Raw genomic sequence first — 23,437 nt, forward strand, 5'->3', positions numbered from 1 at the left:
ATGTTATGATAAAAATGTTGAATCCTCTATGTAGAGTGTACAGAGTCAAGAAGATTTGGGTTAATAATTAATTTCAGAATTTGCATACAATTTCAGAATTTCAGGGGACATTAATATTTTTTGCTGTGCTACTTAGTTAACTTCAGATATCTAAAAATTCGTATGTGTTATCCTTCTGGATTCCCTGAGGAAACCTTTATGCAGATGTTCTTTCCATTCTAGGACAGAGAAGGGTGATTGTTTCTCCTCTGTAGGTACCTGTGTCTTTTTTTTTATTTCAGAGTAATAGCAGATGACTAGCTTGGGTCAGGCTGCAGATGTTTGGAAAAGTTAAATGGGACAATTCAGGTTTTCAAAAGGAAGAGATTGTAGCTTTTCATGCTAACTTGTTTTGCATTTTGGGTTGTTGATTAGGCTTATCTGGAAATGGCTGATTCTATTGAGACAAACTGCCTTTTATTTCAGACACACACTGAGATGAGATTGGTATATTTTAGGGTCAGAATTATTTCAGTGTCACATCATAATTGTGGGGGTTTTTTTCAGATCAGATTAAACTGATCAATCTGTATTCTTTCCCCCTTCATCTTGTCCTCCAAACATCTTCTAGCATTATAGACAACACCTTCCTAGTGTTTAAACCTTTCTGATCACTCACCTATGTTTACTATAGAAATTGTGACAGTGGGAGGTAAAATCAGCTCACATGTTGCAGCAATTGTGATACGTGTCAGAGCTGGATGGGTTGTGTGTTCCTAGCACTGCTCCAGGAGTCTGACATCTTATGTTTAAAGTCTCAGTTAGTTCCATAAAGAGAGTCTGGAAACAGGTACAGAGCAACATTGCCAAAAGTCATGGGATCAGGGGACATCCCCCCAATAATGCATTATCTGCCTTCCGTATTACATTTCTTCCGCAAGATCAGTAGAAATATCATCACAAATGAAACATTAATATGTTTAATCTGAACTTTGTAATATTAGTTCAATCTAGAAATTTTCTTGTAATATTAAAATTTGTGATTGTTAACAACTTTCATTTCAGTCATCTTGAAAAATCTCCTGTTGCGAGGCCCATATTTATTGCTAAGGATTGTTCCTTCCTCCTTTCTGTTCCCTCACACATGCACACACGTGACAGAAATCCTTGGTGTCTCTCCTCTGGACAAAAGATTTTCTCACACTGCTGCATTCTGGTTTCAGAGGGAAATTATATGTTTTAGTCAACTATATCAGAGCACTTTGTTGGTTGGGCTGATGCAAGTAGTGCTAAAAGTAGAGGTAACAGAGGTCATTAGTGATCTTTGTGAATGTGTATGATGGACTACTAAGGACAGGTAAAAAACATTTCAGCATGTGACCATTATGTCTTGAAATTTCCAGTAGATGCAGTAACTTTTGCACTGTGAAAATCACATGGGATATTTCCTCAGTGTTCAGCTCAGGTGCAAACATGGTGCTGTCCAGGGGCCTGGGCCACTTTCCTTGTTTTTAGCATGGAGTTTAAGTGCTGCAAAGGCCCATCCTCTGTGTTTGGCACAGGAAGTGAACCCCTCCAGCCTGCCAAGGATGCACTGCACTCATCCCTGCTTGTGTCCCTGGAGAGACTGAAATCTCTAACTGCTGTGCTTGCATTCCCAGTTTCATAGCATGAAGTGTTTATGTGTACATGTGAAATAGGAGTTCTGACACATTAAAGTAGCGCTAAATGTACCATATACATATCATAAACATGTTCTTTTCGCTGTTCATGGTAGACCCTAAGTTCTTTATGTCTTTCATCACCATTCCCAGACTTAGGCAAACTTTTTCTTCCTGATACAAATTCTGTCAATAACTGTCCACATGATTTTTCATCATCCTTCAAAAGTGACTTATCTGTGACAAAATTTCAATTCAACAAAAATGTGTACCAGTCTGAGTATCTTCATAAACTAGGAATAGAGGAAATCAAATGGATGCATATTGGGAAATAGAAAAGAGATTCTGTTGGTTTAAAAATGTGTGGTTTAAAACTGGTTTACTTGCTAGTTACAAATAAAATTACTATCCTAAAGGTTCAAAAAGGAAAAGAGATGCTTTTTGTGCAGTCACTGTCCTTTTGGGATAATCTGATTTTACAGTTTGGGGCTATTTTTTATTGAAAAAGAAAGATTTGAGAAAATAGTAGATTATTCTGCAGTGAAAAAATATAAACAAGGGAACTGGAGGCAGATTAATATATGCAGCTGCTTGTAATTTTTTGTTTTAATTGCCCAGCTTCTTACTGGTTTCCTGAAAGATTTGCCCTTTTCACAGTCCTGACTTTCCAGCTGATACCTCTGCTTGCTTGGCTCAGGTGAACGAGGTGGAACCCTAACCTGCTACTTCAGGGTGAAAATACAGGTGTCATGTCAACCTGCAACAGTCTAAGCCTGGAAATAAGAACAAGAGAATGTTTTGTAGCTGCACAAAATTCTTGAAGAAAATGAGCTTTGAAAGAACTGAGAAAACATACAAACACATGCTCTTTTTTCTCTTTTCCATTTTCTTTTTACCACTTTCTGCCCACACAGCATTCTTTGAATGATCACTATGTTTTTCTTAAAGGTAGATCAAAATCATGTCAATCATCTTTGTCACTTTCCCACAAGAGAGGTAATTTGGTCACAGTACAGAAAACAGTCAGAAAATCATAGAATACCAAGTTGGAAGGGGACTTCAAGGATCATCTGGTCCAACAAGTATTTAGTTGATAATAATATTTTTCATGCCTAGAATCTTTTTAATTCATCACATCGTTCTCTCTTTCAAAAAATAAAATCTATGAGTGAAGTCAGAAAAAGTAAAGAGTTGTCCAGTCCATAGAACAGAAAAACTAATGAATAAAGACCAAGTTTAAAGCATTTACTGAAACTTATGCCAGTTGTTTAAACCTCCGCCTCTGTTGCACTCCACCTGGGCTGTCCGCAGTGGAAGCTTGAATTGGAATATCATGTACATCAATCCCAAGAGGAGAATAATGTCAGGAGGAACCCCATTTCCTAGTATAGGTAAAACATCAATGTAATTCACAAGAGTGTTTGAAAAGGAGCCTAGTGCTTCAGTTTACTGTCCTTCCCCTTCTTAATTCACAAATGGGCGAGCAAAAACAAGAATTATGCCTCAAACCCTTTCTTATCATCTCTTTCCTGGAAAGAAAGTAAACAAGACAGTAAAAGGTCAAAGGGAAGGAAAATATCTAGATGTACTAAGCAGTCATCAGCACAACTTTAACAGATTTGTAACATTTTTCTTCTTATTTAGGAAAAAAAAAGGAGACATTACAAGGCTCCAGTCCAGCCTGAGAAATTCCATAGGGAGAACTTCAGATAGAACAAGGATGGACCTCTTTTGTGATAGTCTCACTGTAACAGCTTTTTTGGTAGTGTTTCCTTCTCACCTGTGCCCCAGAGGTCACTTTTTCATGATGAACACTTAATTTCTTGCAGCTGAATTTTGAGTATCTGTTTATTAGTAACTTCTTGTGTGTGTGTGTGTGTGTGTGTGTGTGTGTGTGTGTGTGTGTGTGTGTGTGTGTGCATGTATATAGAGAGACAAATACACACATAAAAATACATAAAAAATATCTTTAGATTGTCATTTTTACTCATGTTAATTCAGCAGGTCTGATCTGTGGAAATGGAGTGAAAATTGGAAAACAGGCCATCAGAAGAAATGTTGCTTAGTATTGGCAGATTTTCTGTAATTCAAGGTGATAAAGAAAACCAGTGCTCTTTTCAGGGCAGATCATATTTTCATCTGTTACAGAGTTGCAGCTATAATTATACCACTAACAGCTGTAATTACATCACTCACAGGATGCCTATAATTCACAATGCAAGGATTTTATTATATTAACTGTATTACTTTCTTCCATGAAGTATGGTTTAGATTTATTGGGGGTTTTTATGTGTTATCCCAGCTCGTTGTCAGTTGATTGTTTTTGCAAATATTTAATTATTTTGAGGAAATATTGGACATAAAGCTTCTGCTTTGTCCCTGGCCCTTCTGCTAATAAGTCAGGACATGGTGTCTTTATTGCATTATATAAAAAGCTGAGGGTTTTAACTCATGCTTGCAGAGGGTCAGTAAGCCTAATGGCTGTTCTCTAGAATCATTAGCACATATGCTGCATCTGTGTGAGGTGAGGGCATAGAACAGCTTAGTGAATTATTTATGATTTTCTTGCCAGAAATTGCCAGGGTGGTTTTTTTTTCCCTGTCTTAGTGATGCTAGTTCAATACAGCTACCTTAAACCAACTGTCTGCAGCTACCAAAAAAAAATCATTAATGGATTTTTTTCCTTTAGATCCTTTTGGTTTGTTTTATAAGTCAGATAGTTACTAACTGTGAATGCAATTATAGGTGCATATGCACAGCATCTGCATTGACATGCCAGAAATATTACTGAACCAGATTTTACTTGGTTTGATTGTTTTTACACACATATATTCTGAGAAAGAATTATTTTACATTCAAATCCAATGAGTATCTTTTTTAAAAAAGATAACATTTTTTTTGCACTTATTTTCTGCTTTCTCTAATTTGAGAGCTCTATAGTCATCTATGAAGTAAAAGTGAATTACCATCAACTTCCAAGGAGAGACCAGAAAGTTTTAGTTCCATACAGTCTTAAAAATGCATAGTCCTCAAAGATACTTGAGTTGTCCTTACAAAACTGAGTATATAGTCTTTATTTTCATCTTTATGAGTGTACAATTTTCATTCTTCTTTCATTTCAAAATGAAGTGACCTGCACAAAGTCATAGGGTCTTATGGAAGTAGTAGCTGAACTTCTAACTGGAACACACAGGTGTCTGCCTGAGTGGTTGTTCAAAGACTGCATTCCTTGCCATCCACCCTCTTTATTTTAGATGAAGCTTTACCCAAATAAAGCTGTTTACTACTCTTTTAACAGGCCTTGACTCAATAGATCTTTTCTTGTTCTTGCCGTGACTCAAACAGAGCTCATGGACATGGAGCTGAATGTTTTCCTGAATGCAGTCAGTGCGTCCCTTGCTCCAACTGCTGCTTTGGTTTTCTCTGTGTAGAGACCACCCACATCCACCTATTTCAGCTGTGCTTCACTTGGACGTTTAATTTTTAACTCTAGACCACAGGCACAGCTAATACTGTTTCAGATTGGTGTGAAACAAAATAGAAAACTTTTCTATGTGTTTATGTAACCAGTAGATGAAGCGATTACAAGCAGTGTAGTAGATAATGTACACCTGATTGCATCCGTGGTGGAATTTGCTGTATCCTCTTTTTTTTTTATTCTTCTGAGAGCCTAACTATATATTTACAGAAACACAGAAGCTTATCTATGTGAGTACAGTGTTCCTCAAAGCAGCTACTTGTTTTTTTTTTCATATGAGTAGTTTTTCACTCCATATGGTTTGTTTTTTTCCTTTAGGGCAAGGAACAATAAGGCTTTTATAAGCTGCTTTTTTGATATTTGGCTATGTATCTGTGCACACGTGCATGTGTACACATGTATGTATAAAAGCAGTTAATATTGCTTATTAACATCTATGTAATTAAAAGCCTATCATAGGTAGCTCGTTTTGTTGAATTTCACTAGATGCTTTTAAGCCCATGGTTTTGATAACAAAATAGTTTTGTCAGTTTTTCTAAGGAACTGCAAGTTAATATATTTGCCAGCTGAGTTGAAGTATTTTTAAATTGAAATTTAAATTGAATTAGAACCGCTACTCCCTAAAGATAGTTTCAGAAGAAAAAGTGCTAATAATTATTGTTATTGGTGAATTTGCACTGAGGCTGTTGCTCTCTCTTCTCATCTTGTGCATTGGTTTTTGTGTTTGTATTGTGGATTTTAGAATTGGTAGTGAAAAAACATCACTCTGTCAGGATTAAAGTTCTTATCAGAGGAAGAACTTTTCTTTGTATGCTCGTCTTCAGTGCAAGGGTAGAGGGGTACTAGGAAGCCCTTGCATCTTACATCTAATCAAAGTTTTGAAAAGATCCTGAAGTTTTTCCTTCTTCAGTTGCTACCTTTGAAAAATATATCTTTGATTTTAGCATGTAAGTCTAAATATGTAGTGTCCAGGACAGGAAAGTGAATGAACTGGAAATAAAGAGAGCCTGTTAAATAAAAAGTCTCAATTCTATAATTTAACATTGTGAAAAGGCATATATAATCCTATATATATATATATATATTTGTCTGATAGCAGGTATTTAATTGATTGCAGTGCAATGTCATGCTTCTCCATACTATATAATCAGTTATTTGCAGAAGACCACCAGTTTACCTTAGCTCTCCTTTTAGAAGTCGTTTTCCTCACTTCTAAGGGAGGTAGGAAGGGAAAAAATTTCTTTCAGGTTTGTTAATGCAACAGAAGATTTTTCTGTTTCTGACCTTTTTCCTGTGCCAGCTGCCAAAAACAAGTTTCAGTAAGTCTAACATCATTCACTTCCTAATACCAGGTCCTACTTTTTGTTCAGATCCCGTGGCATTTTTGTGGGTTGGTGAGTAAGGCCAGGTAGACCACCAGACCTTGGTCACCTGCCTCAAAACAAAAAAATTCTGTCTGATCTCAAGGCAAAAAAGATGGTTTATCCTGCTGCATGCTGGAAGTATGGATCCCATGCTATGGAAGTATGGCTCCCATGCCACTGTTTAATGGGAATGGGAGGACTGAAGAGAAGCCTCAGAGAAATGTGGCTTTAAGGAAGCCCGAGCCTGCATTTTTCCAGCAACTGAGGCTACTAGTGAACTTGTCACCCCCTTTTGCTCATTGATGTGACCTGTCCCGCCCTCTGAAATGCTGCTGTAACTCCTGCCTGCAGCGTTTGGCTGTTTAACTGAAGCTGACAAAGACCCACAGTCTGAGGCTGTCACAGCTTGCTTTCAGTAAAAGTGGTCAGAGCCCAAGAGCAGAAGTGTCCAAGTCCATTTTCCTCCTCTTAGCAGTGGTGCAAACAGGGTATGTACAGATTTCACCTCTACCTTATACCCCTGGCACATCCACTGAGCTTTTGGCAGCCAGCATTTGACAGGTTCCAGGACTGGAAATTGTATTTTCTCCATTGTGTTTCTCAACCCTGGAGAAACATTTCTTCTTCACATTTGTTCATTTATATTTTGAACATCCTCATGATTTTTGCCAGTGAGTTCCACGGTCCAATTGTGCATTGTACCAAATTGTGTGTATATATATATATATATATACACACACTTTCTTGTGTTAGTTTTCAATCTTGTGTCATAGCCCTGTTGGTGTCCTGTATTTCTTAGGAGAAATGATGAATGGCCATTCCCTGTAGACTTTCACCTTGTCATTCACACATAGACCTCTGTCCTGTTTCCCCTCGGTTGCCGCTTCCAGTCTGAAGACTCCCGATCTTAGTTCTGCCTGTACAGAAGCTGTTCCATACCCGTGATCATCTGTGTCCCTGCATTGTATCTTTTGTGGTTCTTCTGCCTCTGTGTGAGGTGGGGTGACCAGAATGGATAGCTAGATTTAAAATGAAGATGCAGAATTTAACCAGTGGTGTAACAATGTTTTCTGTTTTCTCTGTTTTCTCGTATTTCTCTTTGCCTTTTTGACTGCACAGGGACTGCAAGGTCTCTGTCTCTGGGTGGAACAGAGCTATACTTGAACCTTTATTATGTATGTATAGTTAGGGCTGTGTATCCCCACAAGCACCACTTTACATTGTATCAACATTATCATTTCCCTTTTATTTTGCACTCGGAATTTGTAATATCCTTCTGCAGTTCTTTGCAGCTGGTTTTACTTTGACTATCCTCGTTTTTACTTTTAGTTTTTGTTAATAAACTCTCATGTCACTATTCACTCCCTTATCCAGATCACTTTGCAAATAGCACAGCACAGATCCTCATGGGATCTTTATGGTTCTTGGATTTAGAAATGGTCTCTCCTATGTAAATGTCATAATATGTCTGTGTCAGTACTGTGATGTAGCATCAAAAACCAGAGAAATTTGAGAGGTTTAAGTGCTTTATTTCTTACAAAAAAAAAAAAAAAAGACAGTAAGGTAGAATTTATGGGGCAGTCAGACTGTTCAAGAAAATAACCATAAATACTTTATGGCATGAAGATGAATTCTTGTTCTCTCCTTTGCATGGTTTCCCATGAAAAGAAAAATCAGAACCTTAGAATTGGATTGTCTGTACAGTCCAGAGAAGTTCTTGGGAAGGTCTATTCTTGCTGACTCATAATTCAAAAATAAACCAGGACTTTATGAAATAAAGAAATTGCACATTCAAAGGCAATCAAAGGGCAGTAATTCTTGCATTGAGTACTGTGGAGCTTATTGGCACATGGAATTCTTCAGGAATTTGTTTAGAGTCCAGAGAGACAGTGGAACAGATGAGCAGTCAGTAGTGTTGAGAATTTTAAAAGAGGTTCTTCCTCTGCATGAGAACTTAAGGTCAGCCCAAGATAATAAGAATGAAGCCTTGGAGAGAAGAGCTGGGGGTGAGAAAATGCTAAAATAAATACAGACAAGGAATATGAACCAGTTTGTTCTTATTATATTCAATAGGGAGAGGAAATAATATCTCATAAATATCTCATTCTTCTGCAGTGTTTGTACCTCCAAGAAATACAAATGTCAGTGCATTGATACTGAGAAGGAAAATAACCAGCTCCATGAATATCCATATGTTCTCTATAAGCTCTTCAGGATTCATAGATACACGTACAGGATACACTGTTCTGCTGCAATCAAGTCTGGCTCATTCTCCTAAGGATGTTTTCCAAGAGGAAATCCTCACCTTCTTTCCAGTTAGACAAGTCCAGCATCTCCCTTGCACACCCATAAGGGGAGAACAGGGTTGCTGCAAGCTGTGCTCACTTGCTTTACTGGATGTTTTTAATAAAGAGGGACAGTTATCACCTCTCAGAGAGGAGACAAGCCATGAATCATTAGTTCTGAGTGGTATGAAATCTGAAAACAAATAAGAACTGTGTAAACCTCACGGACATTTTAGTAACTTACTTGTGCATGTTTGTGCAAAAGGTACAGACCCGCAGGAAACAAGAAAATACAATATCTGGGGTTCCCATCCTCACACCACGGGTATTGTTTTTTCCTCACAGCAGCCTGAGCTTAGGGAGGAGGATGATTTTGGCCTAAACAACAAATTTTCTTGACATTGCTAAAGAGGCTGTCAGAGCAGATCTATCTGCAGTCTGTGAGCCAATTCAGGAGGCCTCTGTTGGTCCTTCACAGCTCAGTTCATGCTGAAAGCCTTTGATGCTCCTACCAATATGGCTGCAGCGGATTAAGGATCGTTTAACCGAGGAATTTTACCAGCTCATTCTGCGTCACCTCAGTGGGACTGAAACATCAGACCTCCCTCCCTTTTCTCCCCGTTCCCTTTTACGTTGCTTCCCTCCTCTGTGCGAATGATACCGATGCCACCTTCTGTGGTAAGGGTGGGGTTGATCAGAACCGTACTGGATCTGAATCGCTGACTTCATTTAATGCCTTTTCTGTGCGCTGCAGGTTCTGGGCTGACCAATGTTAAAACAGAGGAGATCTCTGAAGTGAAGATGGATGCGGAGTTCCGGCATGACTCAGGGTATGAAGTTCATCATCAAAAGCTGGTGAGTGAACAAACTGTGCTTTCCACACCTGCGTCTTGAGTTGCTGATTCAGTCTCGAGCTAGTGAGTCACTTATGGCCATGTTTCCCCTCAGCGATGTGGATGCTGAAAGTGCCAACACAAAGTTATCACATGAACAGATTATGATTTTTCTGGTTCTCTCTTTGATGAGAGTAAACCTGGAATAATGTCAGCAGAGAGGGTGGAAAGTCATCAAGTCTGACATGAAAGGAAATTCTGACAGTTCCAGGCCTTGCACTGCTGTGTCACTGGATGTGGTCATATGGACAGTACTTGTCCCACAGTCCATCTGTCATGGTCTCATAACTAAAGAGAAGGGATACAGAGGAAGGAAAATGCTAAGTTTAAAAAAAGAAAATAAAAAAGACACACAACATGGTGCAGCAAGAAATAGAGTGACACCGTTTCAGGAATAGATTCCTTTCCTGTCAAAACAGATGGTGGTGGTGCATGAAGGAAGCTGAACACCGTGGAGCATAACCTTTCACAAGATTGCCTGCTTGGGATAAGAGGAGATTCTCCACTGGCCTTAATTTTACTTTGACTCTGTCTGTGTGTTTTGTTCCTTAAGGTATATTAAATGATTGTTAACAGGTGAAGGGGCACGTAGGAGCAAAATATTGTTCCCCATTTGAACTGTACTTCTTATGAACATAAAAAGTACAACCAAAAGCAATGTAGGTAAGACCAAGCATCTTCTAAAAGCTTTTTTCAGTCCCTTAAGAAGCAATGAAGAACCCATACAGCAGTGTTGACTATAAACCTTTTCTGCTTCCAGTTCCATGGCTTTCAATATCCTGATATTAAGCTTGAAAGCTTTTTTTCTTAATATATTCTTAAAGCTAAGTAGTGCTGAAAATTAAAATTAACATGGGGCTCAAATTTGCATTTGAACTAGGCAATCACTACGTGAAAAGATATTCTGCCATCTCTTTGATGCCGAGAACTGAGAATTCCCAGTTTGACGAGCTAATCCAAAATACATTAGCACTAATTTGGGAAAGTCTGACATGCTTAGCTCAGATGAGTTAAATATCCAGATGAAGCAAACCTGTACTGAAGGGAAGGAACTTGCAGGAATGTGTTCTGGACACAGTAGATACTGGTTTGTCATAGGCATTTCCCAGCAGCCCCATTCAGTGTCTAAGTGGTTTGGTACCAACCCACACAGTTTGGTGCTGGGAACTCCCCTTACGGTGGTGACTGATGGGGAGTGCATTGCTTAAAATGGGACCTTCCTAGCTTCTTACAGCATTTTTTTCCATCCTTCTTACTGTTAGGTACAACCACTATTGAAAAATTAGTGAGCTGTCTTCCAGGTTATCTTTTCAATTAAGACTGAGCAAGGAGTCTGGTCTTACTGAGAAATATTGGACTGATGCTTACAGGGCATTGCTTCCTTACTACACTCCATGTTCTGTCCAAGGCCCTTCTCCATTAGCTTTAATTCGAAAGCAGGGAGCAGAAAACACTTTCATCTGTGCTTTCCTTCTGTGTCCTGGTAGGATTTACTGAAACAGTCTCTTAAGGATATTGCTTTGAATTGAATTGCACATTGTATTTTACACTCAAACCTCTGAATTGAGCTGAAATTGCGGTTATTTTCTGCTTTATGGATGGTCATGTTTGAACTGTACATTAAGTTGATTTTCATGGCTCAGAGTGTTTAAGGCCTTCCTCTCTTGCATATTAGCTGGGGTATTCCACAGTGCTCAAAGATAGCGTGGTAACAGAATTTCAGTCCTGGGTAGGTAAAATTGACAGGAGAAATTATTACTTCACATCAGCTCATGCCAACACTGTCCATTGTGTGTGCTTTCTAGTGAATTCTTAACTTTGTTTAAACATATTTCTTGCTTGTGCCTAGGAACAATATAAATATTTATACTGCATGCTTTAATACCTCTCTGAGGAAGATTGTGTTTCTTAAAGAGTGCAAATGTTATACAACTCATTATAATTCTCAGCTGGTTTCCTGCTTCACTCTGCATTTTTGTTAAATACTTGTCAAAGTATTTAGTCTTTCAGCTTGAGGTAGTGTTACAATTCTGTGAATGTAATTTATTCTCTAATCCTTTTTGCCCATTTTGGCTAAAAATAATAATAAAAGCTTGCTGTTGACAAGCGGACAAAGGGGTTGTGAGATATGCATAGATGTAAAATAATCCAATGTATTCCTTGAATACAAAACAGGACAGGGAAAACAATCACCCACTTTTCATACCTGCTCCTAAAAGCCAGTCTTATTAAATGCAGAATAAAGCATCTTGCTGTCCTCTGTTTCACCTTATCAGTGCATATAATTCAAGTGGATTTTCTCTTGTTTTCTCACCACTGGTACCTGTTAGGTCATGAATGGGTATTGACATCATCCAGGCACAGCTCATTCTCCCTTTGCCCTGCGAAATCATGAAGCACCCCTTGGTGGTCACTTAAATCAGTGTGTTAATTTTTGTTGACTCTTGTCTCCTCGGTGTGAGAGTTCTCTCCCAGCTCGTTGTGTGCAGGTTTCGCTCTTGTCCTACAGGTCTCTCACTATTCCTTTATTGAAAAAATGTGTCGTAGTCCAAACAAGCCATACAGAGGTAAATTTATTTATATGATTAGTATTCTAAAACTAAGAAAATGTGTGTGCTCCTCGGTTCCTCTGCTAAAGCTCATCAGTCTTTGTGCAATGAGCTGGACTTGCTTCCTCAGGGAAAAAAGGCAGCTACTGTCCAAGACCTGAGTCCCCTACTAAGCCACAGCACAGACAATATAGGTTTCCCAAATTACTCTTCTCCACCTTTGAGCACTTTGTGGCACGGCAATCCAGGTTTGAGTAATTAGGAGGACTTGCAGTGCTGTTTAATTACTGATGCTTTAATAGGCTTCGTATTGCTGTGGCAGCTGGGCAGGTTAGTCAAATGTACGGTGAGCTTTTTTATTAGCCACCTTCCTTTGTTCTTCTTTTCTAGGTGTTCTTTGCTGAAGATGTGGGTTCAAATAAAGGTGCCATCATTGGACTAATGGTGGGAGGTGTTGTCATAGCAACAGTGATTGTCATTACTTTGGTGATGCTGAAGAAGAAACAGTACACATCTATTCACCATGGGGTTGTGGAGGTAAGAAAAGGCTTCCAAGCACAACTGGTGTCACCTGTACAGCACAGGCAACACGCTGCTCTATAAATATTAATTTTCAAAGGAAGAAACAGTGGTTTTGGCTACATTCAGAATTGTCATGGTTGAATTCTGCAGTGTGGAGTCAAATTGCTTTATTTAGTAAATGCAGACACAATGCGAATCATGTTACATTGGGTATAAAACCACAGAAATCTCTTCTGGACTTATCCCAGGCCAATCACCTCATAATGTGAAAGTTCATTTTATTGGAAATGGGACAGTAGCCAATGAGCAGATACTGGGCAAAATGAAAAATCTGGTTTTGGGAATTCACACACACTGATTTCTTTATTTAGTTTTAACACTTGAGGCTGGTCTTCCATGGCTTGTGCTGTGCATTGCAAGGATTTTCCCTATACAGATATTTTATTATTCTCTGTTCCCTAAACAAGATTTTCTGTTGCTACCAACTTTTTTGATCTGTGGCTAATCTGAAACTCATAGATTTGAGAAAAAAATACTATATAAGACTCTTAGGTAGAATTTTCAAGGTGAAAATCCTTCTCAGCCTGCCAAGGAAATTTGTGGTCAATTTACAGTAATTTAAAATACTTCATCTGTTGCATGGCCTTAAGACAAGATCTCTTAAAGAAGTAGAAAAACTTAATTATGAGAACTGGAACGAGGTTAATGTAACTTTTTTCCCCTACTTAGTTTGCTCTGTGTCTGATTTTTAGATAGTACTTGTATTAGCAAGCACTCAAGACACTTGTATATTTTTGCCCTCCAGATTTGGTATTTTACATTTTTGATTGAAACTTAAATCTTGATCAAGTCATAGTTTATGTTGGTTTCACCTGGAGTCAAGTGAACCTTGCTTTAGTCTTGCTGGAGACACACATGCTTCAGGATGCATTTATTCCCCTGTCTGGGTCACTGAAGGGTCTTAAAAGTATTTGGGTAAGACTTTGTGTTTAGCCCATTGTGTGTCCCTCTCTCCATGCTGTGGTTGTCTGTGTAGTTTGAAACCTTCCAAAGAGACATGGTCAGAAAAGCACCAACCATGTGGGGTGAGATTTGCACAGATACTAAGATGTGCAGAATTTTCAGCCAAGAGACAGAAAACGGCAAGCGGGACCCTTAAACTTTAACTTTCTATATGATATCATTCAGTCCGTTTTGTAGAGAATTGAAGCAGGTTTTAGTTTCAAACCACTGTCCTGATAACTGCTGCCAGTGGTTGTGCCACTAGAAACTCTCTCTTGGCCGAGTTAAGTGACAACAGAAATGCCAGGAGACTTGCTGGGCCAAAGCCCCAAATCAGACACTGAATGTGGACATACCAGTGTTGCAGTATGACCTTAGAATTCCAGATGGGCTTTGCCTGATAGAGTGATATGACAAAGGTAATCCTGGATTTCCACAAGTTGTCTTCAGTGACAGTGAACTTGGAAATGTTGGGCTAGAAATAACATGCACGAGCTGAATAAGTAACTCACGTCAAAATGACAGCATCACTTGGGGAATAAAAAATTTTACTGATAAAACCATAAAGCTCCAGCATGCAGATGTACTGAGAATATTGGTTGGTCTGTAGTATCACCCTGGAGATGGTGTCACCTTGTGGATTTGCTGCATTGTGTCTGGCATTGGCAGCCAGGATTCCTCCTTCTGCCAGACTTGCTCTGTGGTCTTGGCAGACTGCATGGCCTCACTGTCTGAGCTTCTCGCCTGCAAGAAAGGCATAACATCTGTTTTTGTCCTTAGTTGGTGAAAATTTTGTAGCTCTTGCATTGGGGACAAAAAAACCCCCACTCAAAGTTCCGTATGCAGTTGATGTTTAATATCAAAATGTCTTCAAAATTAAGCTGTTCCATTCTAAAGAGGATTAATTCATTTAACCACAGTGCACCTCTAATGTGCTGTGCATAAAAAGCATGAAAGAGCAGAATCACTCAGTGTAAAAATAACCGTACATCAGCTCTAGGTTGGCTGAGTATATTTTAACAAATCTTGCAACCTCTTTTTTGCGTGTCAGAAGTTGCAGTGAGAATTTAACACTGTGATAATGGATGCAAGATTACAAAACAGGTCCTGTTCCACATGTGTTCTTTACTTCCAAAAAGTCAACTCTGTTATACTTTTTCTCATTTCACTCTGATTTTTTTAACAAAATAAGTTATTAAAAATCCTGTTAGCCTTTTTTGAAACTCTGAGGAGGGATATACTTGTCCTATTTAGAAGTGTCATAACAATTTTTTTCCCTAGTCTGAGAATAAAAATGTTCCAAAGTGGTTCAGACTCCTCAGGAAAAGAACTTAAGAACTTTGAGTACTCCTTAAGTTAAGTAAATAAATGACTGAGAGACTGAAAGTGCACACGGGGCTCCAACAAATGCTTTGTGTTTTTTGCTGGTGCACCCACCCCAGCTATCTGCAGGAGGTCATTTTCTCATGAAAGCAGGTGGCAAAAGAGAGATTCTCACCTCTCCTGTGCACTGGGCAACAGCTGATTGTCTCAGCTTGTCCTCTTTGAGGATATTCTGTTCAAAGAATATCCTGATGGAGGTGGCACTTCCAGCAGGAGAATGTGGGGAGAGGTGACAACAGGAGGGCTCACAGCAGGAGCAGAGATGACACTACAATTGCAGATGGGGATAGGTGGGCAAACAGCCTCAAAAGAGTTTATCTCCCTGACTGAGCGGTTTCCTCAAGAGGCATCACGTCATAGAAAAGAGAAGTGTGCCCACACCTCTTACATACTGTGTTCAGCTTCTGCCACCTCCATAATGGGTGCAAAAAGCTTCTTAAAATGGTAAGGGGCTTTAGGGATTTACTGACAAGGAGATAATTGGGTTCAAAGCATGTTGTTTGGCAGAGCAATACCTAGGACAGAGGTTGTAAGGAATGAGAGGAGTTTGGCAGCCTCAGAATGGGTAAAAGGGAGTAGAAGAGAAGACATTCAGGGTGAGTGACAGCACAGGTAGGTTGGCAGTGAGATGGATTGCCCTGCAGCAAACAGCTGCAGGAAAGAGAGGAGGTACCAGCACTGGTCATTTTAAAGGGGAAATCTAAAAGAAAAATTGACTAAGACTGCAAGTAAGAGCTTCAGTAAATCCCTTTCATCTATAAATGCCAAATGCCCTATTTCAGAGGTTATTGAATTTTCGCTAAAAACTGGTTTTATCAAAGTGAGACTTTTTAATATGGAATATTGTGCAAAGGTGGTAAAAATTCAGTCTTTTCCTACTGCTCTCATATTTTTTTCCTAATCTTTTTCTCCTCTTTGATTTTCTTCCAAGTTTCTCATCAGTTCTTCAGTCTCTTTTACCTTGCCCTTACTTTAATTCCTTTTTAATTTATGTTGTTGTCTCACCCCATTTCCTACAAGCAGGTTATGCTGTGTACTGTTCACATTTTCTAGTCCTGAATAAGAAGTACTGAGTGGGAGGCTCAAACTAAAACAGGTGGCAGAGTTAAATACAGTCTTGTTTGGAGCTTAAAGATGAAGAAGTCCAGCGCAGGTCCTGGCATCCCTGTCTTTTGCATCCCAGCCCAGTGAGGGAGCCTCCGAGGAAGGAAGATGATCCCGGACATCCTGTTGATGCCCAGGGATTCCTGGTCCATCAATCCCAAAGCTTCATATTGAACTTTAATTTCATGCTAGAAAAGAATCTGTTGGTGGGTTTAGTTGTGAGTTGTGAGACTCTCACTCTTTGATTTGGAGCAGCACTACATACTCCAGTAGTGTGGTGATGCAGTGCACAGGAACCAGGGCTGACTTGGTGCTGCAGCGGCCGCTTCAAGAATGAAAGGAAGGGTGGCTTTTCCTCTGCACCTGCTTTTATTCTTATTTTCTGTAAGTGCTGAAAAGGCTCCAGGGACATTTGCCATTTTCCCTGCTTTGTCCTTGCCTTTGCAGCCGTGGTAGTGACAACTTGAGCAGCAGATGGCACACGGCACCATTGTCACAACAGAAATAGTTAATGCTGTTAGATTTGCATGGTGCTCCAGGCGGGGGTTAGGCCTTTTGCAAGTTTGTACAAAATCTATAAGGAATGGGTTTGTTAGGCCCTGCTGCTGTTTCACTGCTGGCATACACAGAAGACAAGTGCTCTGCTGGACATCAGTAGCATCAAGGGACTGCCAGATGCTGGTCCACTGCATATGAGTCTAGATGGTGTATTTTTGTGCAGGGAGAAGTTAATAACCCCTGAAAGAAGGACAGGTGAAACAGCTCAGCCCCTGAGGTGGTTGCAGAGGTGGGTGCTGTGAGGTGTGGTAGGTCTCACCATCCCTCACTCAGTCCCACCAATGGCAAAGGGTACACGGGAGCAGCAGGCACAGACCAGTGCAAGTGCACAACTGTACCCTGGCTGTGAGCACATGGCTGTTCAGGGATATCTGGGGGATTTGGGAGTGGGTGGGTGAAGAGGAGACTGGCTGTGAAATTCCCAGTTCTCCTGTCCTTGATGGATCAAAGGTGACTGTTGACAGCAGAGCTGAGCACTCGGCGCTCAGGTGGGCTGGCCATGGGAAGCCTGCATCCTTCAGATGGAACAGTTTGTTACTTTTGGAGAGGGAGGGGGGCAGGGAAAGACAGACACTATTCCCTCTCCACCCTGGTTTCTCAAACAAGAAAAATAAAGCAAGAGTGACCTCTAAACTTGCTGGCTAAAAGCATATCACAGGAATTGAAGAAGTAGATGGATTTGTGGGTTGTTGCATAACAGAATTACTGCATGCAAATGCAACTCAAAAAATAGAGAAAGCCTGTGAATGGCAGTATTAAAAATCCAAGTTATATTGCAGAATTGGAAACACAGGGAGCACAGTGTCAGCCTAGCCCAGTGATCTTTCTGCCTGGCATCCTGTTCTCTGCCCTCAGGAGTCAACAGCTTGCTGGAAGGCTCAGGGCTCCCAGCTATGGAGCTCGTGAGCAAAAGTAATATATAACCCTTGAAGTTGGGTATTGCACAAAAATGTGTAATTGTTGTTTAAAAAAGGTACTTGATGGAAGATACAGTGTTGATTGAAAATGCAGTTTTGAGAGTTGGGACATAGACAAGGAGATTTAGAAGGAGCACAGATATGAAAGTGGATCAGATTTGGGGTTAGCAATTCATCTGAACAATCCAATGCATGTGCCGCACAGAGAACCATTTCTTCTCTTAAATAGCAAGTAAAAGATGATATAAAGAGGAGATAGCTCTGAAAGGAACCGTTTTCTGGTGGTTCTATGGGAAAGGTACTGTTACAACCTGCCACAATGGAAGAACAGCTGCAAAAGTAAGCTGAGCAGCCTATGTTTGTCCCAATCAAGGAAGAACATACCTTTAATCTTTCTCAAGAGTATCAGGGAACAACTTACCAAAGGTCATAGTCTGTCCTCATTAAGATGAGATATTCCCAGTATTGCAGAGTAGGTTTAGAATGAGTATCAGACATCAGTACTTCTTTGCTTTTTTATTAAAAGCTTAGATAGAGTAAGTTAGGGTTTCTTGAGAGAATACACTTTTCATTATCCTAAAATCTTTTTTGATGCTAAAAGTGAATTGCTGTTTTTCCTGGAGGTCACTATTCACAGGAACCCACAGGAAAATGTTCATACCTAATATTTATTAAGGGTAGAGTTTTAGGCACCTTCTGATTTTAAATTTTTGACAATGTAAAATTCACTTTTGCCTTTGCTTTTAAGAGCTGTCAAACCAAGCAGACTTTCTGGACTCTGTTTTCATACGGGTTTAGCAAGATAGCCAGGATACAGTAGGTTTTGAATACACAAACATGTATGGAGCTCATACAGACAGCAGAGGTAAAATACCTAATTAAGATGTAGGGCCTGTTTTCAGGCACTCTGATTTTATGGAGTTTTGTATTACTGTAATGTCCAGAGAAGCAAGAAAATAATTTGTGAAGTCGTAGATATTCAGTGGAGAAATCCTGACTGAGCTGTCTTTGTACCTGTCTTCCAAGAAATCAAGAAACAAAATCAAATTTTGTTAGATAGAAATAAAACCAGTGCAGCTTTTTAGTGAGCTTTTTCTTTTCTTTTGAGATGCAGTTGATATTGATGTGTATTCTGAAGGGGGGGGGGGGGAATCCTGATAACGAGGGACTAGTGGAGAGATGCAAACTACATCCCCTTTTTTGTTTGTGGAGTTGCATGCTTCCCAAACCAGACAACAAAAACCAAAGCTGGTACTGCTGAGTTTGGTCAACTGATTTTGAAGTCCTGCAGCAAAAAGATCAGTTGCAGAGTTGTTCTTGGTGCTTTATCTTCTGCATATTACTCTGTTCAAAAAGTGAACCCCAGAGGATGCTTTCTGCCTGAACACACAGGGAAGGGTACAAAGTACACTGGATGGCCCTAAGGTGAGGGGGGAAACATGGGTTGTGCTGTGAATTAAGCAGGAATCTGACCCTGGTTGTTCCCTCCTGTGACAGGTGGATGCTGCAGTGACACCAGAGGAACGCCACCTTTCCAAGATGCAGCAAAATGGCTATGAAAATCCCACCTACAAGTTCTTTGAACAGATGCAGAACTAGGACACCACAGCAACCTCATGAGTTGGACAGCAGAATGATTGCTTCACTGCCCATCGGTGTTCAGTTATAGAGTAATGTGGAAAGAAAGAAAAACACTCTGTTTTATTATTTACTCATTCTCGCCTTTTGACAGCTGTGCTGTAACACAAGTAGATGCCTGAACTTGAATTAATAAAATCAGTAATGTATTTTCTCTCTCTTTCTCTTTACATTTCAGTCTTTACACTACATTATTAATGAATGTTTTTTGTGTACTGTAAAGAGGTTAGCTGTATTTAACTAGTGCATGGATAGATTCTCTTTCCCAATTATTTATCATGTAGCTCCTTAGCCAGTTGTATATTATTCTTGTGATTTGTGACAAAAATTAAGTCCTAATTGAAATATGCTTTAAGAATTGATGGGGGATGCTTTCTGTGTCTGTGGGGTTTAGCTGCTTCTCTTTGCTGAGCATTTTTTTCTGATCACTATGCATTTTAAAGTAAAACAACATTTTTTAAAAAGTATTCCAGATGAGTTATTGAAATTCTTTTCCTCTGCAGCTGCATTTTATTGTACAGATTGTTGCTCCTGCTGTATTAGTGATGTAGAAATCATGGGAATACACATTCGTTTCTTTGTGCCTGTTTTATGTGCACACTTTAGGCATTGAAAGGTAAACTTTATTTTCTTTTCCATGTATCTTTTTGATCTTAAAAAAAAAAAAAATTAAAAAGAGTCCCTGTTAATTGTGAGCACTTCTGGGGGGAGAAGTGCCTGCTGGCCGAAAATTAACAGGGGTCCTCTGCAGGATGATTGTACAGAGCCATTGCTTATGAATTGACAGCTTTCTACACTGTGTTACATAAATAAATTAAGAAAAGAACGTGTGGGCAAGAGTTTTCTTTGGAGGAAGAAAACAAAGATCTCTGAAAGCCATTTAAACAGAATACATGGATGTTCACACTGAGAGGGAAGGGATTTTCCCACAAGGATCGCGGCACTCACAGTCAGACCAGAGCAGAAGGCAGGCGGCAGCAAGACAGGGTGGGAAGGGGGGGTGCTGACTTTGGCACAGCTTCTCCTCTAGGATGTTGTCTCTTTTATTTTTTTCCCTTTTCCTTTCTTTCAGTTTGTATAATAGTGTTTTAATGTAAATAAATACATTCCTGGAGGAGCCCTGTTGTAGTGGTGTGTTTCTGCGCCAACCAGCCACCCTCGCTCTCACAGGGGAGTGTGGCACAGATGACTAACCAGCCTCCCACCTCCCCATCCATCCCTAGGAGCCATTTGTCAGCAAGCCCTCCCTCACCACTGCTGCTCCGATGGCTTTCTGGCAAGATCCATGCCCCACAATGTGCTCCATTGGTGATGGCCAGCGGGAGCCTCCCGGGCTGCGAGACCATCCAGCCTGGTGCTGCTGCCTCCCAGCAGGTGCCCAGGAAGGGTCAAACAGCATCAGGGGTAATTTTCTCCCAAAAGCTGCAGGGAGAGGGCAAAGCCATGGGGGAGCTGTGGTGCGTAAACCCCAGCCCAGCACCTCCTGCCCACTGTCCAGCTGAGAGCTTCCTTCAGCTCCTGGCCCTCTGGGAGCACACCTGCAGCACAGGGAGAACACATAACCCACTCCACAGGGCTCATCTACCCAGAGAGGTGAGACCACAGGGGGCCGGTGGGTCTGATCCTCAGGGTGGCCTCTGGACCCAGCTCACAGAAAGGACTCCTCAGGTTAAGCTTGGAGATCAGTTGTTGGAGCTACAAGCTGAGTTGTGGAATAAAACTTGAGGTGCGTGTTGTGTGAAAAAGGAAGCAAATTACTGTTTCTCTACAGCAAATAGGTTATATTTGAGGGAATAGGTTACATTTGAAGGAAGAGCAAGGAGTAGAAGAGACAGTATGATCTCTCCAGGGAAAGCCTCTTAATTTGGTTTTTCTGCAGGCCATGGCAGCCTCTTCTCCAGCATCACGTGCAGCTTTTGTCTCTGCAGTGAGGTGAGGTGTGGCTGCAGTGGAGCTGCACAGCTCAATTGAGTGGCTGAGCTGCTCCAGACCTCAGCTAGGAGAAAACAGAGAGTTTCCAGCGCTGTTGAACTCACTAGCCCTTCCCCATCCATGATCTTCCACAAAACCTTACCTGTTCAGCCAATTCACCTGCTGGCCTGGGACACAGCTGTGCTGGCCAACTGGCCAGGAGGGGTGTTCAGTCACTGAGGGGACAGCCAGGGCAGGGAGTTTCACAAGCCATCTGCAAAGATTCAGGATGATGAGGAGACACCTGTTACTATGAACCAGTAGTGGGAAAAACTGCAGAGCTTCCTATTGCCTGTTACCAACTAGACGTTTATTCCCTTTGCTCTTCCATCCCTGCTGCATCAAAGGAATTCATCTCAAAGGATCAGCGCCCTGGAAACAGTTGGTTTTATTTGCAGGCCCTGGAGTATCCGTGCATTATGAAGAACTTACAAAATATCCACAGAGGACTTAGCATCTCCGGTTTTAAAACTGAACTGTTGGGCCAGAATGAAGTGTGATGGTGAGCGGAGGCCTTCAGGCTCCAAATTGCTCAAAAAAACTAATTCAACATTTTTCTTTTACTGATATTTAGGGTTAGGTTTGTGTCTGTTTGTGTAGTTGTTGTTATATAGGTCATGTATATCCCCAGAAAGGAATACATAAGACTTTCTTCTGTGTGCATGTTCAGTATCATAGAATAAGATCCCACTTCGGAGGGAAGGCAGGATGTAATTCAATTTAGCTCTGTCTCATTAAAGAAGCATTATCAAAATTCCTTTTAGGAGAAGCTGGAGTAATCCATAAGATACAGAGGGCCACTGGCCTTTAGAGCAAATCCATTTATAATACCATAATCCCATGCAATCCCAGTTATAGAAAAATGCAATTGCTCTGAGCAGTAATTCCCAGACAGTCAAGCCTCCCGGTGTGGGTTTATGTGTCCAGTGAAACCCTGTCTTGCCTCTTGTGGATGAACTGTTAATAAATCACTCAGTTTTATGCACTGATTAAGTGATCAGGTTTTATGATTCCCTCCACACAGATACTCTCCTGAAAGAAAGGCAATAAATGCACACCGTGACGTGCTTGGAAAGCACAAGGCATGAACAAAGTTCCTGAAACTTCAGGAGGAACACTCCCACAGCTGCTGCAATCCTGAAAGCTGACGAGCAATTCATCACAGTTCCCAGGTAATAGCGACAGGGTCCTGCCCATCTCCAGCCATGCAAGCTCCTTATTGTGGAAAGATTATATTAGGCATGAATAAAAACGGTTTGATGGGCTCATAAAGTAGAAAAGCTGACAGAGGACAGTAGCTCAGTGCCTCACTTCCAACTGTGGGATTGATTGGGCATCACCCACTTCAGCAATAAACTGAGCAGAGCCACTGCACGCATCTATGGGCTGGAAACAAAATTCCACTCCCCAGCCATGAGGAAATTACTCTTGGAGGGGTGGGGGAATAAATAAAAATATCTCTGGCTGTTGAGTTGATACATTTAATGGGAAAAGTCTTCGAGGCTATGCCATTTAAACAGAATGGGGTTAGAGGGTGTTTACACTGCAGGTCCATCAGCAGAGCTGGTGGGGGCGGTGTTGGGCAGGGATGGGGTCCAGCCCCAACCTTTTTAGCCTCTCACACACCTGCTGGGATTTGATGATGCTGGTGGTGCAGCTCTTGGTTGGTTTGCACTGGCTCACTCAGATTAGTGGGTACCAGATGCAAGGTGAAACTTCAGAACATTGTCAGACGTAAACTGGTGAAGCCACTGTAAAAAACACGTGTGTGCATGCCATGCTCTGTTTTCAGCACCTGCCTCTTGTTAAATTTGGCTCTCCAAATCAAAATGAAGAACCAAAATGTCTGGATATGGTTTTAGGTATGATTATGGTGGCGCTGGGGTGATGGTTGGACTAGATGATCTTGAAGGTGTCTTCCAGCTTTGATGATGCTGTGATTCTCCAGCCACCCTTGGTCTAGGAAAAGCAAACCGAGGCCTGGTGTTGCCCTTGCAGAGAACAGCTCACAGCAGCTGTATTTTCCATTAGGTCTGTCATGATCCTTGCACAGCTCCAAAGTCTCCATCCTCATTATATCTGCACTTACCAAAGCAATTTTGGGGCCTTCACTGTGCAGCCAAATGGCTCATT

The 23,437-nt window shown here is 40.7% G+C and overlaps 1 protein-coding gene and 1 long non-coding RNA gene across 3 annotated transcripts in view; one reads left to right on the top strand and one right to left on the bottom strand.

The window, feature by feature from the left end:
- APP (amyloid beta precursor protein) overlaps positions 1–20,450 on the top strand; it is a 203,032-nt gene extending 182,582 nt beyond the window's left edge. For both annotated transcript variants that reach the window (XM_051779758.1, XM_051779760.1), the window contains 3 exons: positions 9,522–9,622; positions 12,600–12,746; positions 19,193–20,450. In XM_051779758.1, the coding sequence (XP_051635718.1) occupies positions 9,522–9,622; positions 12,600–12,746; positions 19,193–19,294 (350 nt within the window). In that variant the 3' untranslated portion in view covers positions 19,295–20,450. The remainder of the gene's footprint in view (positions 1–9,521; positions 9,623–12,599; positions 12,747–19,192) is intronic.
- LOC127467637 (uncharacterized) lies at positions 19,929–22,006 on the bottom strand. Its single transcript, XR_007903234.1, has 2 exons — positions 21,408–22,006; positions 19,929–21,329 (listed from the first exon to the last, which is right to left on the bottom strand). It is a non-coding gene; the product is annotated as an uncharacterized LOC127467637 (long non-coding RNA).
- Positions 22,007–23,437: the final 1,431 nt, after the last annotated feature.

Source organism: Manacus candei, unplaced genomic scaffold, assembly GCF_025592945.1.
Source record: "Manacus candei isolate 608988 ecotype Guabito, Panama unplaced genomic scaffold, ASM2559294v1 h1tg000014l, whole genome shotgun sequence".
Taxonomy (NCBI): Eukaryota; Metazoa; Chordata; class Aves; order Passeriformes; family Pipridae; genus Manacus; species Manacus candei.